Genomic DNA, 19993 nt, shown 5'->3' on the forward strand with positions numbered 1-19993 from the left:
TTTATTGAGTTACCTACTTTGTATATTCTTCGTCCTTGTATACCTAAAGGATCCTGATCCACCGCTATTATCCTTTTATTTTGTAGAATGGCTTTATATTCTGGTCTAATTGTTCTTAAATCGACGGACATTAGTAACGGGGCTGCTAAAATGGCCCATATTGCCATTTGAGTTTTACTTTGTTCGTAACTTAAGCCAAAATTTCCAATGATTAACTAGAAAGAAATAAAAAAAAATTAAGTAAATGGTGGTGATGGCTTAAAAAATGATCTCAGTGTGTTGACAAATTTAAGAAAAAAAGAAAATTTCTATTTTTTATTATGGTAATTACCATTTTGACCTAGATACCCACAAACGTGGATAAATGTTGTCTTTAATACACCGAGCGTGGGATTTAAAACCGTGGAAATGTCACGTTTTATAATATGTGAATAAGAAATAGAGTATGGTTTAAGGAAAAAATAAGTAGTATAATCCTACAACTTAATCTAACAAGCTAAAAAAAATTGTGGATATTAAAAATTAGAACCAATATGTACCAAGTTCATGGGGTTTTTAAGTTATACTTTTACGTGAGACCGTGATTAAAATATTGTAGAAGTGAATTAAGGGGTATTGCTGCAAGTAGCTGGTGGAAAGTAGATCTCAATTACTAGTGATCTGAAACTGACTCTTTTTTTTATCAATCTACAGGTCTGTTATTATCGTTCGAAACAGATTTATAATCGTCCCCAAATAAATAGCAAAATAACGTACATGCAAAGAAAATTTTCCTAAAACCCGTTTTTTTTTGACAAACTTGTGCTCACAATGATTGACTGATGTATAGAATAATGTGTCAAAATTGCATTTCGATAGGATGAATAAATTTTAAGTTCTTCCCACGAATTGAACAAAAAAAATGGTTTCGAGATAAACGCATTTGTGAGCACTAGTTAGGTTAACGCATCGGTCTTACTCTCTTCTACGTGTTATAACTGTAAATACATTAAATTTCGTTCTAAAATGTTCATAGTTTATTCTTACATTAGTAGATAACAGCTATAGATAAGGTTAATGTGTCGGCGGTACTCTTTCCTATGTCCTATAACGTTGTAAATACTTGGAACTTCAGCATGAAATTTTCATAGCATATTAAATGAAATAATTATCATAGCATATTAATAATAATTAAATGAAATCTTGTAATAGTGAGGAATATGTAAATTAAACAAATTTTATCTGTCGCGACAGGTATACTAAAACTGATTTATAATAATAAAAAAAATATTATAGAACACAAAATGTTGTAAGTTATAAAAGATTATAAACTATGATCATTTTTTTTCTTACTAACTAAGAAGTCCCTGAAACTCAAAAAGTGTGTAACAAGGGAAGTGTCAGAACTGTTTCCACCGATTTCGTTGCAATTAGGTACAGTGATAGTAATCGTAATAAACCTCTAGGACGAGTTATAATGGTTGGAAGTTGAGGCAAAAATATTTCCTTATAATTTGAAAACGAAAACAGCTATCGCAATGTGGTAAATGTAAACTAATATTCGTCATATATGTGACGGCTTCAGGAGGTAAACTATCCCTAGTTTTTTGAAATAATTTAAAAACCACCCTGTCGATTTTGGCGGCATTAACCTTTAAGTGCTCCCGTGGCGCTTAATAGGTGCCACACGCACTTCTAACTCAAATATCTGTTTTACTAATATAGTTATATATTTGTGATTTCATGTATTCCTCATGCATATATTTGTCAATATAATCAGCTAGAGTAACATTGTTACATCAATTAGTTCTTTCCCAATAAAGTCCTAAACAAAGCGTAACTGTGCGTGGTGTCTCATAGGCGCCACGCGAGCAGTTAGTTTATTTTATTTTCATGGGTAGTCCCGGGGAAGTACCTAATTATTTTTATGGTATTTTTGTCGTTTCGAGTGGATGGTGGATGAGTTAGTATACTTTAATCTTTGGATTGGACAACATGCCGCATATGAGAAAGTGATGAAAGAATTAGTGAGTCGGATCATGAAAGTGTCGATAGTGAATTTAGTGATTGATTGTACAAATAGTGATGATGGTGATACTACTTCTGATAGAGGTAATTTTTTTCTTGGTAAGTTTTAGATAAACGTTTTTGAAACAATAATGAGCGTACGTTTTCTGAAGGAAAAGATAAAGTTACGAAATGGATGAAATTGCCACCGCCAACGTCAAGAACCACGAAACATAACATTGTTACCCATTTACCTGGTCCGAAATCTGTTGCAAGTAGAGATGTGTAACACTGCGCTGCGCGGCGCAATTAAGTTAACTCAGTACAGTGTGTTACGTGCGCTGATGTCCAATTTTAAAATGAGTCAACTCAATTGCGCCACCGTTGGCGTAGTAAAGCACGTCGGTGTGGTTTCAAGATTTACAAATATGTATGTAAGTGAAAATTCCAGCCCTTAATCACGTATAAAACCTTCATTTGCTAGAACTTGGAACGAGACAGCAGGCGGTACCGGCGCAGTTGACCGGCGACAGATAGATGTGATGCATCCAGCAACTGTGTTATGGCGCAATTGAGTTGATATATTGCGCTAACTCACTTAGGTGCGCTAGTATCAGTGTGTCAGCGCAGCAAATTTTGCTGCGTTACACATGGTTAGTTGCAAGAAATATAAAAACCATTTACAAGGCGTTTGCTCTCCTTTTTGATGAATTTGTGTACACCTTATTAGTTGAAAACACAAATGTATACATACAATCAAAAGTGCTTCCTAATTATAGTCGAAGCAGGGATGCAAAATCCGTTACAACTGATGAAATAAAAGCGTTTTTTGGGCTTCTAATCGTTGCCGGAGTGATGCGTTCATCACACTTGGATTATAAAGATTTATTTTCCGAAGATGATTTTGCTGGGGAATTTTTTTACAAAGCCATGAGTTATCAACGGTTTTTATTTATTTTGCGTTGTATTAGATTTGACGATATACGAACACGTGAAGAACGGCTTGTCCATGACAAACTAGCGCCGATTCGAAATTTATTTGATGACGTTGTTCGTAAGTATTCAAAATTTTTCTCGCCGTCAGAATACGTAACCATTGACGAGCAATTAGTGGCATTTCGGGGACATTGCAGATTTCGGCAATATATTCCATTTAAGCCAAATCGTTATGGGATCAAACTCTGCTGTCTGATGCGAAAAACTTTTATACCGTAACTATGGAGGTTTATTTAGGGACACAACCTGAAGGGCCTTATAAAGTTGGAAATTCTGCTCAGAAAATAGTTGGTCGGTTGATCAAGCCCATAGATAAATCCAAAAGAAATGTTACCACCGATAACTGGTACACAAGCATTCCGCCTGCTAACCATTTGTTAGCTCATAATATAACAATGGTAGGCACGTTGCGTAAAAATAAAAAGGAAATTCCTCCTGCATTTTTGCCAAACAAGAACAAGGCAGTAAAAAGCACAATGTTTGGTTTTACTAAATCCACAACATCATTATCGTATACGCCCAAAAAATCGAAATCTGTTTTGTTGCTATCAACGATGCATCACGATGGCACAAATAGACGTCGAAAGTGGTAACGATAAAAAACCCGAGATATTGACTTTTTATAATAGGACAAAAGGTGGAGTGGACACAACTGATAAATTGTGCCGCTTACCCTTTTTTTCACCTAATAAATGTGTGTGCTATAAATACATTAAAATACATTATTTATAATCACAATTGCCCTAACACAAAGATGGAACGAAGAACCTTCCTCAAACAATAGGGAAAAGAACTGTTAAAAGACTCACTCCGATTTGTTATCCGGGGCCTCCACTTCGGCAATTTCACACAGTCTTGTCTTGCAACCTGTCCTGCCCTTTCTCCATGGTTCTTTGGTGTGTCCTTAGACTATTGACACCTTTTTTCCTATCCGCGTTAGTTTCCAGGCTATATTATGTTGTTAACGGTAGTACGCAGGATTCGAACACTTTCCGTTTCAGGTTAATAAGAATAGCTGAGTTTTTGGGGATGAGGCCAAGTTTTCCAAACGCTGCCAAAGTCATATTCCTCTTGTTATACTGGCGATTTGGTTTTCTTTGTCTAGCTTGATATCGTGACCAAGGTCGCTTGAAGTCGTACGTGTGCTACAACTTTTATAATATGATTTTCGATCAAAAACTGGGGAACATCCGGACTCAAAATCTTAGTGTTTTGAAGGTTCATCCTTAGACCCACTTCGGCTGATAGTTTATGGAGTTGTACCAGCATACCCTCCAATTCCTCTGGTGGTCAATAGCCGTTTCGAAAACTCTTCAACTGGCTGAAAGAAGTTGTATTTGTGGGTCAAGCGGTCTGTAACTATTTTTGTTAACAATTTGTAGAAGGCGGATAGTAGGCTAAATCCTCTGTGGTTTTCTCCCCTTTAGTAGTTTTCGTCCCATCTTGAGCATTTCCTCTGTCACTCTTTCACCCGTTATCTCGGGTGCTTTTCATTTCCTCATCCTCCTTAAACTTTTTTGTAACCATTTGTCCCTGCTTGCTTTTCATAATCTTGGACTTACAGAAAAACTTTTGCAAACAAAAGTTGTAACAAATTTTACTCTTAACACTTTGCTCTCAGATGCACAAATGTCGAGAAAAACACGAAAATATGAAAATTAGAAGAATTCGTTTCACAAGTTGTTAATGGTAAAACTCCAGATTCGGAGCAGGTTACAGAAAAGCTTTTGAACCTTTACTCTCAGATACATAAATGTCTGGAGATTCGAGTCATTTTATGTTGTAGGACTTGCATGTTGATATTGTCAGCGGTTATTTGATGTACAATTGGGTGCCACTTCCGGTCCAGGAAGTAGACCACAAAATTGTTATTATAAATAGAATGTTGTGGTTTTTATTACAAATTCAAACTCTTTACACAGGAGATTATTAATAATCTCCTGTGTAATTGAGATTATTAATAATCTCCTGTGTAATATATATAATCAATTGATACCCAGATTTTTCGTTTTCCAGTTATTTTCATTTTCTTTCAGCAATTATCAATGACTTTTTTAAGCTGTACGTCTTAGCCATCGTACTAGCAACATAGTTGAAAATTTTCTCTAATTACGCTTCAAATGTAACACAAATGGAACACAATTAGTTGTATCGATCAATCTTATACAGGTGGTCAAAAATTGGATTACCAATTTTCTCTATTTAATTGCACAGAATCGAAAGGTTTTAATGGAATGCCCATATCCTGTAAGTTAGACTTGCAGATTCTAGTTTGTGATAAGATATGGAAACTATAAGATAATATTAAAATTTCCAGAAAAAAAAATATTAAAGAAATTATCAGTTAAAATAATCAATTATTGAATATTTTTAAGAATTTCGATATACCTATATGTATGTAACATTGTAGCTTACAGATTTTAGTTTATGATATGATATAAAAACTATAAGCTAATATTCCTGAAAACATGCTCATGAATTTATTTCATAAGCCTGGTAAAACGCTTCAAACAAGGACATTTAACAAACCATCGACTTCAGAAATTAGTCGCCTTGATAGAGGATGATTTTAAAAATTCAACAACGGCTTTGTTTCTGGATATTACACAGGTTTTTGATAGAATATGGTTAAATAGACTAAAATACAAGATCCTCAAATTAAATATTTGAGAATACTGCAAGTTAATCCTTATATCATATATGATAAATAGAACTTTCTCTACCAAAATCCACAATCGCATTTCCTGAGAATCACCAATTAGAACAGATGTTCCCCAGGGAAGCGTCCTATTTCCAATTCTCTATAATATTTACATCCAATTATTTAAGCTATACACCATGACATAACTATATGTATTTGCCAGGGGAACAGTTTTATTTGCAAAATATTACGAACAGACGCAGTAGAAATATGGGAAACGCTCATCAACTGGTAAAAAATAAACAACTACTTGAATGGAGAAATAAATATGAAGCGGTGAACTATCTTGGAGTACACTTATATACAAATATAGACAAATTCATTCTAGAAAAATCATATTAAATATCTCTTTTGAACTTTTTCGAAGTTTGTGAACAACTTTAAATATTGATTAAACGTTTTTAATGATTGTAATTCGTCAAAAATTAAAAACCTATTATTAGAAATGGTTTATTATCATGTAACTTAGTTGAATTAAATTGCAACGTCTATAAAGTAATTTACTAAAAGCATTTAAATGCAAATTGCGACGCTATGAAGTAAATATGCGGAATTGCCCCGATTTGAAATGTATTTGTGAAAGGTGCAAAGAAAATTATTTCATATGTGAACGTTGTTTTCAATCCTAGAAACTAATATTTATTATATTGATTTCGCTTCAACTTATTTTTATATGAGAAATGAATCTGATTCAAATGAAATAAACACCTAATCAAAATTTTAATTTTCATACCAAACCCACTTCTTACCACATAATAATAATAACAATAAGGCGGATGTTAAAGGTCACAAACTAACAATAATTCTTAAAGTGTTGCAATTTCAACATCCGCCTGTCTGCGTTCGTTTTAGTTCAAAATTATCTTTAACAGACGAAAACGGACAGGCAATTGTGTTAAATTTTTTATTTTTCTCTTCAACAATGTCACGTCACGGTAAAATCTCACCGGACCATCTCACGTAATTTACAGTTACAATGGTCCGACGTCTGATGGTCGGCTGACGGCAGAGAGCTGAACCTTCTCGACATAGCTAAGAGACTCGTTCTTGCGTAAATGTTAAATCTTTGACCTCTCTCGCGAAGTTTGCTTTCGTTTACGACAAAAAAAAAGTGTAGTTATGTAACGAAAAACAAAAATTTACCCTTTTCTGTTTAAGCTAATGTCTAAGGTAAAAAATAATGGCGGAGACGAATTTTTAAGAAATTGTTACGTAAAAGATAGGGTAAATTTAGAAAGTTGTAATTTTGATTTCAAATGTCACCTTTATCATCTATTTCTCGTTAGAGATTCGAATTATTGAGAATGTAATAAATTTAATACGAACCAATAATAACGATACTTGGATTGTGGTTAACGTATTAAATATAATATGAAGCCGTAGTATTTTATTCGTTAACACTTTTATTAGTACTTATTAACACGTTGATGATCATGTTACGTGTGTTAATTATTATGAAATAATTAAAATTCAACCTTTTCATCTTAATTTCAAATTCAGATCAAAATTTCACATAAATCTTGCACAAGCGTTGATCGATAATTTAAATTTAAGATGTTTACTTTCATTTTTTTCATGGTCGAATTAAAGACGTTCCAATTATTGTTTAAACGTTTAAGGTTATGCCAATTACGTTCGATCCATTTAGCAATACAAGAAAAGAATACCTTGAAAATAACAACGTCTTCTAAAACACGTTATACATCACTGTATGTTTATTATCTATCGACAGATCTACAGGTTTCATCTCTTAATTGGGCACTTAATAAACTGTAGAGTACTAAGAATTTTAAAACAAGGTTATTTAATCAAGAAGCCCGAAGGTTTCTGTTGAAACCGTTTACTTGCCACATAAGAAATTAGAAAAATGGGAAAATTTTTGATTGTTGTTTTCTAATTTCCGGTAAAAACGAAATTGTCGCACATAATAACAATCGCTGGGAAAAAAGCGGTTATTTTCAGATAATAATGAATGAGGTGTGCTTTGATGACGAAACAGAGTTGTTACATGTTACAAAATGAGGCGTGTCGCTTTCTTTTTCATTCGACTTTATGAAGTTTGTTACGTAAAATGAGTAAAACAAAAATGTCATTGAAAAGAAAATTGCATTAAAAATGAGAGAATAAAATTAAACTTAATCGTTTATGATTTCATCATAAAATCGCAAGTTATCATTTTAAAATAATTAAAATTGGCTAATAATTAAATTTTATTGCTTTTGCATAAATAAAGAGAGAAATTTCAAAATATTAAATCTTTTAAAACACAATTTCTTTATTTCTTAATCATAAGTAAAACCACATCACTTTTACATTTCTATTTTTTACAATATACTCAAAGTTCACATTGAAATCAAATGATAATTTATTTATAGAATATAACGAAATGATTTTATTTATTGTTTTAGTTATGAATGTTATAGAATATAATAAGCAAGTGATTATAACACAGATTTGTTGAAAATATATCAAGACCGAGAAGTTCATGTTTAATGTGTTTAGAATACAGGTGTTCCAATATTATTGTTGATAAAAAGTAATAATAAACAGGGTTGAAGGTTCCAGGTTGAAAATAGTTAAAGCTTAAAGCACTAGTAATATGCCTTGGGCCACGACGGACTTTACGGAAATGACCCACGCAAAGGAAAGGATTACAGATTTAAAAATAGACTTCTATGGATCCAAGAAACGCAGAAAAAATGTAAATAACAAAAAGAATACGACGCTAATATACAAAGTGTCTTTCAATTGCTTGGCCAAATTTCATATGGAACAAAACTACAAAAAAAGATCTTATAAATATGTGTCTCGAAATGTTTCCTTAAAAAGTTACGCATGAATTCCAAAATTGTGATTAAACAGTAACAATTTCACCAAGAACAAATTTCACATCATTTATTTAGGATTTTGCTATAGTTAGAGGTACAGCAAGGCTTGGCACCGTCAAACCGTTGATTGTCGAACTTGCTCAAGAATTCCGAGGCTATCCTGGACTACACGAAAACTATAACGCATTCGGTCTGGAAGATTTGAGGAGGAGAGTCTGGAGGATGTAGTGGCCCCGCAACTGGCCTACCTCTGCCAATCCAATGATTCGAAAAGTATTATAAACTTGGTCTGCAGTAACGCCATTGTTTCACGTGCTGTGTGGCAGGTCGCACCGTCTTGTTGGAAAAACATGTCCTCCACATCAATGACATCCAATTCGGGCCACAAAAGTTCCCTTAACATTTCGCGATACCGCACACTATTAACAGTTTGCGCATTTCCAGCCGCATTTTCAAAGAAATAAGGTCCAATCACTCCGCCAGTGCAAAATGCACACCAAACAGTTACTCGCGGTGGATGTATTGGTTGATTGAGTACCACACGAGGATTTTCAGCACCCCAAATTCGACAGTTTTGTTTATTTACGTATCCGTCGAGTTGAAAATGTGCCTCATCTGAAAAAATGATTTTCTTCGAAACGTCCACATTAATTTGATGATGTTCCAACACCCAATCAACAAATCCACGGCGCTGCGCATGGTCCCTTGGCTTGACTTCTTGCACCAATTGAACCTTGTACGCGTGCAAATGCAGATCTTTTACCAAAATGCGTTGCATAGTGCTTCTGGAAATGTTTAATTCTTGACCACGATACCGAATGGAAGTTCCTGGATTCTCGACCACAGATCCCTTACTGTGGCTATGTTTTCAAGTGACCGACAAGGACGACGACGAACATTGATCTTCTGATCCACCAGCATAAATTTGGTCTCAAATTTTGTAATTGTAACTCGTATTAATAAAATGGTGGCAAATTTAAATCTTGTTGGGACACCCTTTATAAGTACTCCATAGCAACAAGGCTAAAATGTGGTAGAGCATCGTCAAGCATGAACCATGTATGTATGTATGGTACGGGGAGTGCGTATTCTATACGCGGAACCTAGGCCCCAACGGGCCCTTTCTACATCCTCCTCTAAGAGGTCTGAGATGTTATACGAGTTTATCTCGATTTTGGCATGAACCATAATCACGGCGTGTTTCCAAGGGAACATCATCAAGTAAAGACGGTAGATCATATTAGAAAAAAATGATGTAAGTTTGCCCAATTAATCTGTCTGGTAAAAATAATGGTCCTATTAAATAATCGCCAACAACGCCAGCCCAGATGTTAGTTGAAAAAGTTTGTTGATGTCTTGAATGTCTAATCGCGTGACGATTTTCCTTACTAAATTTTGCTTCATATGTAAAAAAGCACATGGATTGGAAGTTCGGAATGATGCACTGTTGCAGAAACCAGTTACAAAATAGCATTCGTGATCGAAAATCTGCTTCATTAACTCCCTACACTAGCCGTATGTGGTATGGGTTCATGCACCAGTCTGCATACTATACTATGCGAAGAACTACTTCTAAAGATAATTTCCTGGTAGAATTCTTCGCAATTCTATAGAGTACGTCTTCTTGCAACGCTTGTATTCTGGTGCTTATTGGAACTCCACAATCTGAAGTATTCCGTTTAAAATAACCTGTCTCCCGAAAACATTAATGGATTGCCGAAAAAGTCCCTTTAGTTCGACATCTTCAATTCGGAAATGTTTCGGCATAAAGCCATCGAGTCAAATTACTGTTATCATCTGCTCGCCTGTACATGAAATGTATGCCATTTCTTCGTTAGAATAATTCATAACTAGTTTTCAAAATGTAACACTATTTTTGTCTGACAATTTAATTAAGAATTTTTTTTACAATTTTGTTAAATACACAACGTTGGTCAAGTTTGGAGAAAGATCAAAGGGCGGAAGCAGACGTCGGTATCCTTATAAATAGAACATATAAAAATGAAATAGAAAGCTGCAATTACGTCTCGGAAAGAATATATGCTTAAAAATAACAATAGACCACCGTAAGTTGAACATTGTCTCTATTTACTGTTCTGACGATTGTAAACCAAGGAACGAAAGAGAATATTTCTTTGAGGCGCTACAGCATACAGTAAACTCAACCCCAAGAAGTACAACTAATACTTTTAGGCGACTTAGCACGTATTGGTAATAAAGTAGTCCGGAGACGAAGAACATTTTAATAACAATGAAGAACTGGTCATAAATTTCTGCTCTTATAATGCACTTCGAATAAATAATACGTATTTTGGATACAAAGATCAGTATAAATACACTTTTCAAAACATTAGGGGTCAAAAATTTGCGATTAGGTTTCGTAGTAACCAATAGACACAAACACTCAACACAAATGATACCGATGTTTGAACATTAAATTCGGTAAATGTTGGCAGTGAACACAGATTGCTACTGGGAAATTTTCGAATCAAAATAATAACTAGAAAAACCAGAACGAACGACTATAGAAAAACTAAAACAGAATTATTATGGAATGTGTCACCTAAGGGTCTATATAGAAATAGATTAAAGGAGAACACAAATATAGAAAACGCAGCGACGGTAGCACTAGGAAAACCACCTATCATAGTAAGCAGCAACAGAGGTAACAACAGAATACCGTGGTTTTGCCAAGAAATAAAAAATAAATGTAAGGAAAAACAAAAGACCTATTTAAACTCCAGAATACTAAAACCCCAGAAGCCCACGAAACCTACAAACTAGTACAAAATGAAACAAACTTGCTAGTAAGATCTATTGAAAATAACTACTAGGAAAAAATCTCTAGTTCAAAACACACAAATCACGGAAGAAGAATGGCAAACGTATTCAAAAGAACTATTCAAAGGAAAGATTGAGAGTAGAGATATTCACCTACCATAGATCAAACAAAATATACAAATAAGGCAAGAAGTAGAAGAAGCTGTGAAAACGTTTAGAAACAAAATATCACTAGGACAAAACGGAATATTGAATGAATTGATACGGTATGTCACAATGTAACAAATCTTATTAAAAAAATCCTATAGCAAACCAAAATACTTGATGCTTGGAAAATTAGTATAGTGATTCTGATATTTGAAAAAGGTGACATACAGAAATACATACAAACAACTATCTATATGTATAGAGGTATACATTTATTAGACACAGTGCTGAAATTAACAACGAAAATTATAACGAACAAAATTAACCCACTTACTTCGCTTGCTAACGAGCAATAAGGCACTAATAAGGATTCCGATTTGAAAGATCGTGCACTTATTCATCTTGCATCAAGTGGTTGAGAAGAGTATCGAGTACAATAAATCCGCCTGTCTTTGTGTCATTGATTTTAAAAAAGCATTTGACTGTATCATGCTTCAAGATGTAATACACCTGTTATACAGTGTGTCCGTAAAGTAACGGATATAGGCGATAAAATCATAAACGGTTTATGAAAAAATCCTTGAAACAGGTCTAAAGATTTAAATTTTTTGCAATTTTTTGGTGTAGATTTCAAATTTTTTCCGCCATTTTTAAACGAGTTATGACGTCATCGATATTTTTTTCAAATGGCAGCCCCCATTTTTATTACGGAATATGAAAGAGGATTTTTTTCTGAATCTAGTACAGGCAATAAGTATATTAGTTACATAAGAAAATTTTCGAGAAAAATTACTGAGGTTAAGCTGAGGTTAAGTTCATTGAAAAGACCGCACTTTACACTATTAGAAGATTCAAAATCGACCTCTTGATACCTAAACCCCCTTTCCATAGTCCAGGTCACATATGTATTATAAATAGAGATATAGGAATATAATACAAGATCAATATAATATAGACAATAGAAGATATATATCAAAGATATATAATAAATGAGTACTTTAAGTCTTACGAAACGTGTTTTTTATGCTATTTTTTGTAATTCGCGCTTTTATCCTTTTTTTTTAACAAAAATAAAATAAATTTTGACAATGTAGGGAAATAGGTATGTAGCAGTTGGTAACACCGTAGCACTTGAAAATAGAAATTTGAATTGACAATTAGAAATTGTCAAAACACTAAATGTTTCAAATTCACCTGAAAAAAATGTGTCATGTACACTCCTAAAATAAGAGAAATTGCTCAGAGTTCAATGTCCTCATCATTGTGGATTTCGATTCTAATAACATCTATAAACATCCATAGGAAAAAATTGTCACATTGATAACTATACTCTGTTTTTAAACCAGGAGGAGTATTTTAAATTTGTCACCAGATTGACCTTGCACGTGATTGGTTGAATGCGAGGAAGGTTCACACACAGGCAATTTTGAATTTTGATTTTGAATTTGAAGGTTAGGTTATTGATCGTTCGACCGTTTCGTGTCATTATTGTAAATTTTGTGTTCTTAAACCCTTCTTTATTATATTTTAAAATAAATACACTCATAACTTCCATGTTAGTTTGTATGTTTAGTGTTGACGATAACAAACGAAAATAAATACAATAATAAGTAAATAAATAAATAATAATAATTATTAATTTAAATTTACCGCCAAAATATCTAGTGATATTTTCTGGTGATTTTTCCTAGTGTAAATCTGACTTTCGCGTTTACTCCTCCTGGTTTAAAAACAGAGTATAGAAAAATTAATGACCCAATATCACCAATTTGAACTGGTTCCATAACATGTTACTAAAATCTGATTACAGCATCGGATGCTATAAGGAGTCTCATTACAGCACCCGTTTGAGTACTGTAATAGCTTTCATTACCATCGCGAATTATAAAAATTAACAAACTACATCCCAAGAAACAGTGGCACCCGACAGAGTGATTCTTTAAGTCCACAACTGTTTAATATAGTCATGGACGAAATAATAAAATAAGTAAAACGTGGTAGCGGATCTAGCATGGTCGATGAAGATATCCGATTACTATGTTATGCAGATGATGCGGTGCTCTTTGCAGAAAATGATGATGATCTTCAAAGACTTACACATATTTTGAACACAACAGGGAGGAAATACAACATGTATAGTCTGGAAATATCCACACAAAAAACAAAATGTATGACCACGTCTAAAGAACTCCGTGTATGCAAGATAGAAATCGATGGTCAAATAGAGCAACAAATGAAATTTCAGTATTTAGAAGGAAAAGTTCTGGAACAGGTGATAAAAGCAAATAAAATAGCGAGATGCCTCAACCAACTGATTTGAAGAAACAAACCTGTTATTCGAACCATAAAAACAAGAACATACAAATACAACAATATGGCATATTATGACTTACACAGCGGTAACGAGACCAGATACATCAGAAACAACTGAGATGAAAATTGTTGGGAAGACTTCGGGAAAACCTTATGTGACAGAGAGCGAAGTGAAAATATAAGAAAGCAATTCGAAGTAAAAAATATTAACGAAAGGGCACTGAAAGCAGAAAACAAGAATGGCTGAATCTACTGATGGCAGAAGAAGTATCGGACGCACAAGGAAACAATGAAATGATATCATATGGATGAGAGCAAAATCTCACGCTCTAGAGGTACTTTTACGCAAAGCGAATGAAGTACTTGTTTGCTTAAGCCGAATGTATGCGCATATATGTATGCAAACCAACCAATCAGCCCCTTGCGCATGTTAGTGACAAAGACTACCATGACGAAGTTATTGAAGTAAACACTACTTATGCAAATAATGTCAGTAATTCAATAGAGAGCAGAAAAAATGTTTCAAAAAGGATTTTGTATTACGCTCATATGATTTTACTAAAATCAATTTAAGGTATCTAAATGAAAATTCAAAAAATAACAGTACTGTGTTAAATTGTTTAAAAAGTTTCTTCTCGACAGATATTGTAAATTATCTTATTTAAGAGAGTAATCGGTATTCTACCTATATTCAAGGCGAAACAGCAGAACATTCCTAACCACTACAACGATGAAGAGATATAAATAAGGATGAACTTTATATATCTTTCGTTTTAACTAATTAGCACACTGATGTTTGGATAAATTATGTCAAGAGACCGGTATTTTGTATTACTACGGACAATAACGACGTGTGAAAGCTAACACTTGGTATATAGTCCATGATAATGATCATCTGTACGAGCAAGGTACTAACGCGTGTGGAACTGTCAAGACTAATCGGAAGAATTTACTACGTATGAATACCAAACTGGATAAAAGATGTGAAACGTAATGCACCGACACATTGTTAGCCATAAAGTCGCATAATAAAAGATATTCGTGTACTTACATTATCCTAGGCAATTAAACAATCAACATAAAAATACTTTCTAAAATGCACTTATTGAATAATTTACACAGATGCACCACAATCGAACTTTTATTAATTTTCTGTTTAAGTTATTAAAGTTGCGATAGTATTATCAAATTTGAATGTACCAAAGGGGTAATTATTATGATCAGCCTTATACGTCGCAATTATCAAATGCTTAACGTTTATGTGACTGAGAAATAAAACATCGCCTAATGACAAGAATAGTACCCGGGTACTAGATACGGAAAATCTTATTGTTTGATATTGAAATCGTTTTGTACGACCTATAGATTTCAAAAAACACTTCTGTTAACATATCATAAGTAAGCATTTATGTATTTAGTTCTGTTTATAAACATGTTCGAACTTGCTTCTGATCTACACGTGCAACGGAAACTCGTCAGATCAGGTCTTCGTCTATTCTAGTGTGACATGGCGCATCGTAAATAACTATAGTTATTAATATCGTAGTTAAATATCCATAATTAAAAATTTATGTTTATAATATTTTGCTCTATATAATAGTATTGCGGTGTTGATAAAAAAATGACAGATACTATCGTTGGATTGCGTAAGCCAAGGTATCAAAGGAAATGGTAAGAAAACAGAAAATATAAAATAATAAATATAATAGTAATATCCACTGAAGGTTAACACCTGACGAGCTTAGAGCAGCTTTAGATGAGTCGTGTGATGAGGAGTTGTATGTTCCTTCAGATGAAGAGGAATATGTTCCCGAAAATTTAGACTTAGAATCATCCGATATTGAAGGCGAACCCTTGATTGAACAATATGATATGTCAGATGAATGTGACTACGATGAACACGAAGCGGAGTTGCATCGCTCTGCAAAATCTGCTGTTTTGACTAGCAAAGATGGCACTGTATGGAATACCACAACGGCAGGCCCAAACAATTACCCTTAATGTTTTGAGAAGTAAGATGGGTGTGACGGCAATAACTTCTACATATACACCAAAGGAAATATTTAGAACTATCATCTCCAATGATATATGTTCCACAATTCTTCGAGAAAGTAATGCAAAAGGACAACTGATAACAGAAAATCATAATACAAATGTTTTGGAAAATTATCAAGGTTGTACTAAAAAACAACCTCAAGTTGTTAAGTTGTTAAGGGAATTGGATGCGTTTTTAGGAATTCTCATAATTGCTGGTGTTCATAAGTCAAACAAAGAACATATTACCGAAATGTGTTATTTTTTGTCACTTATTCGAGCAGCGATGTCTCGTGATCGTTTCAAAATGTTTCTACACCTTTAACGATTTGATAGCCAAACTACTCGTGCTGATGTGCTAAGACAGACAAAGCTGCTTCTATTCGTGACATTTGGATGATGCTAAATAATAATTTGGACAAATATTATATGCCAAAAGAATGCATAACTGTTGATGAACAACCGTTTCCTTATCGAGGGCACACAAAATTTGCCCAGTATATTCCATCAAAACCGGCGATGTACGGGATAAAAGTATTTTGGGCGTGCGATGCCTCGAATGGTTACCCTCTACAAGGCCAAATTTACACAGGAAAACCGTCAGATGGTATACGACAAAAAAATATTGGGGAGCGAATTGTTTTATTAGACTTGGTTGCCAAATACAAGAACGCTGGAAGAAACGTAACAAAGGATATCTTCTTCACAATTCTTCAATTAGTACAGACTCTCAATTCCTGTAAGATGTTTGTAACTTTGCATACAGCAAAAATGCAACTATATTTTCATACGTTCCAAAAAAAAAAAACAAGTAATGAAATGGATGAGAAGTAAAGTGGAATTAAGGCATTTATAGACATAGCAGCTAACAAACATTTTGGAACCATTGAAAACAAGTATAATAATAGATGATGGAGTACGTTGTAATTACTATTGGGATGCGAGTTTAAAATATTGCCGATATTACGAGTAACTAAGTCAAAAGACTAGAATTTTTGGTTTATTTTACGTTGTACACAACATTGAAAACGATGGCATGTAGAATACCCATTAATATGATACAAACTCTATCTATACAGGTATTTTAGTCAAACAAAAGCAAAGCCGTAGTAGCTGTTTGCACCCCACTTTTCTTACTGGAATAATTATGCAAATTTCATATTTTGCGTCATCGTAGTGTTTTGCAATAAAGCGAAAGTTTATTTTCTCGTCACAATTACCACGTCTAACTTTATGTGGTAAAGATGATCCGCTAATCAACTCTTGAAGATATCAATTTTGAACCTCATTTTGCCAAACTCTAACATTCTTCTGACGTTGCCTGGTGTCGTGCGTGGGGCCGTTATGTTTCGGCATCTAAATCCAACCCTTCTAACAATGGGGATAGATATAAATATCGGTTTAACGTAGTGCTACTTTCTACATTATTTACTGCAATGTTCTATATTGCACATTACTGGATGGCGGAGTTAACATTATGTTGAAAATATTAAGTATCTTATATGCCATGTTCAGCATTTCTGACGAGTTTTGCATTATATTTGGTGTTATTACTCAGTAAATAATTGGGATGTAAGAACTTTTTTGCTTTGTGTACTTTAAAATTTGTAAACCTTGTGCATTTCGGGATCTGGCGGTCTGTTTCGTCGAAAATGTCATGTTTTCTATCCAAGTACGATCATAACAGAAAATCCTATTCGCCACCTAATGTACGTCATGGTCAAAACAAGGCAAATCTACTCAGTTCATTTTAATTTGTAGTTTCAGCAGCTTCAACTGATAAATAGGCCTAATTCTTATTGGTCTGTGTTTATAAAATTATCGTTTTTACTTTCTCGTATTCAAAGAGAAAGGATTCCAATCGTTTATACCAAAAAAGTGGTTAAAAAAGTTCTTCAGAAGAACATTCTCACTTAGATGTTCTTACACATAAATATAAATGATCATTTTTGTTTTATTTCAATTATCGTTTAAAGGTTAAAAAATTTTTTTTACATTTCTTAAATATTATCAAAAACGTCCTCAATCGTTTAAAACAAACAATGCCGTCTTTGTGAAACAAAGCGGAACGCTTTTTTTATGAAATGTAAAAACACTTTTGTAATTAGCATAAGTGAGATTCTCACAATTTCGAAACAATACCCTTCTAGCTGAATGTAACAATGAAGGTGTGTTAGATAACGTCAGAGAAGTGGCTACAAGAAAAAGAGGCGTACGGAATTCTTGATTTAATCCCGTTTATTATTATTTTTAGCACCTTTATTTAATTATTATATCTTGATAAATTTTGCTTCATTTAATCGAAAAAAGTAATATTTTTTTCATAGCCATAAAAGGAAAAGTTAGGTAACTCTTGAACGTTTTTAAACTTTCACATATGAATCGGCACGTTGACCACGTGTTTTCCGTTCTGGTTGATCTCATCGAGCAGAAATTATTTTATGAAAATCATTTGAACGAATCAATGTTTAAAATTCGTTAAAATTTTGTTTGGAATTCATGAATTTATTTTGCAGTTAAGGCAAAGTTTAAACAAAATCGATGTTAAATTATCGAATTTTTAAGAGAAACCGCTTTTGAAATTCGATTTCTGCACGATTCAGATCTTTACACTTTAAAACATCGACATCCACACAGTCCCGTAGTGTGTATTTACTTTCTCTTTCGACCGCCGGTTACCGGATCACTTTAACGATTTGACCTCCATATGCGAAGGAAGTGAAGTCTTAAGATTAATTTAGTATTTACAAAATGTAACACTGAGAATTATTGTAATTTTCAAACATTTTTTCGATTTAAACGCCATTTCATTACAAGTATTTTTTTTGGTTTCTTAAGAGGCTACTTTACCATACAGCTCGGCAAATTACAAAAAACATACATTATTTATGAAAATATTTGGATGAAATTTTGTACATAGCTTCTTCTAACAATTCTACATAACGCATGGTGAAAATTTTTAAAGTTTTCCAAAAAAAGGGGTTTTTTTCCTCAATATTATACAATTTGGTCGTTCTTTTTTAGCTTGCATGATAGTATACTTGAAAATAGTAATATTTTTCAAATCAATTTTTTCAAAATTTTTAGTTATAAAGGAATAGTTTGTAATTTGCTAAAATTGCAAAAAGGTAGCGTAAAAATGAATATTTTCCGTCAAGATTCCCACGAAGTATTACCACCGCGTTAGTCCCGCCTCTTGCCGACTGAGCGGCGCTTACATCGACTCTCTTCATCGAAGCTCCTTGTTTTATCTATTACTTTTTAATGTGGTAGAGAAAATAATCATTTCCAAAAGTACGTTTTGAACTTTATTTTCCGTGATTTTCTACTAATGATTGTGTAATTTAACAAAATTTTTGAATTTATAGTCAATAGTTGTTATTTTATTGTGTACTATAGTGTTAGTTTAATTTAGTTTGTGTAAAGTTTTTATAAACAATGGGTAAGTATGTTCATCTAAAAAACTACCCCTTAGCATTTAAAGATATTCTCGAAAAAGGAGTAATAGACGGTAATAATTTACGATATAAATTTTTATACAATCTAAAATTTCATATTTTATAGTCCGAGATTCAATTGAAAAATGTATTCATTCAGAAAGGTAAGTTAAATTTTATTAATTTTATTGTATAAACTGTGGCACACATAAAAAGGACTTATTTAAAAAGAATAAACCATCACAGTAAAAATTAAAACGATACATTATTGGAAGCGATACCATAAGATAAATAATACAAATGATGCAGAACCAAATACTGATGGTGGAGAATAATTCATTCAACTGCAACAAAACTCGCATTAAATTTATTAATGAGTCAAAAGCAGGGCTTAGCAGCTCATTTCTTTTATGTTTTATGTGCGGGATAAAAAAGAAGCTTACACTGAAGAAAGCAAAGAGTCTATTGAGATAAACTCTTCTGTTATCTGTCGGTACCGGATATACACAGGCTGAAGAATTATTGTTATGTGTTTGTTATTTATGTTAACAAAAACATTCCAAAAATATCAAGAAACCGCAAGTGACATGGCATAGCAGTTTATGAAGAACGCAGGTAAAGAAGAATTAATTTAGTTACAGCTTCAGGAAAAGTAAATAAAGACTGAATAAAGACTGTAAACGCTAAACGCTCGAACAACATCAATTACGATGCATCATCCGGAGTGGTACTGCTATAAAATAATTGTATACAATAAAATAAAATACTCG

General features: G+C 33.3%; 1 protein-coding gene across 3 annotated transcripts in view; it reads right to left on the bottom strand.

The window, feature by feature from the left end:
• LOC111416168 (alpha-N-acetylgalactosaminidase) overlaps positions 1–19993 on the bottom strand; it is a 53772-nt gene that overhangs the window by 804 nt on the left and 32975 nt on the right. For all 3 annotated transcript variants that reach the window (XM_023048118.2, XM_023048119.2, XM_023048120.2), the window contains exon 4: positions 18–215. In XM_023048118.2, the coding sequence (XP_022903886.1) occupies positions 18–215 (198 nt within the window). The remainder of the gene's footprint in view (positions 1–17; positions 216–19993) is intronic.

This window comes from Onthophagus taurus, chromosome 11, assembly GCF_036711975.1.
Source record: "Onthophagus taurus isolate NC chromosome 11, IU_Otau_3.0, whole genome shotgun sequence".
NCBI lineage: Eukaryota > Metazoa > Arthropoda > Insecta > Coleoptera > Scarabaeidae > Onthophagus > Onthophagus taurus.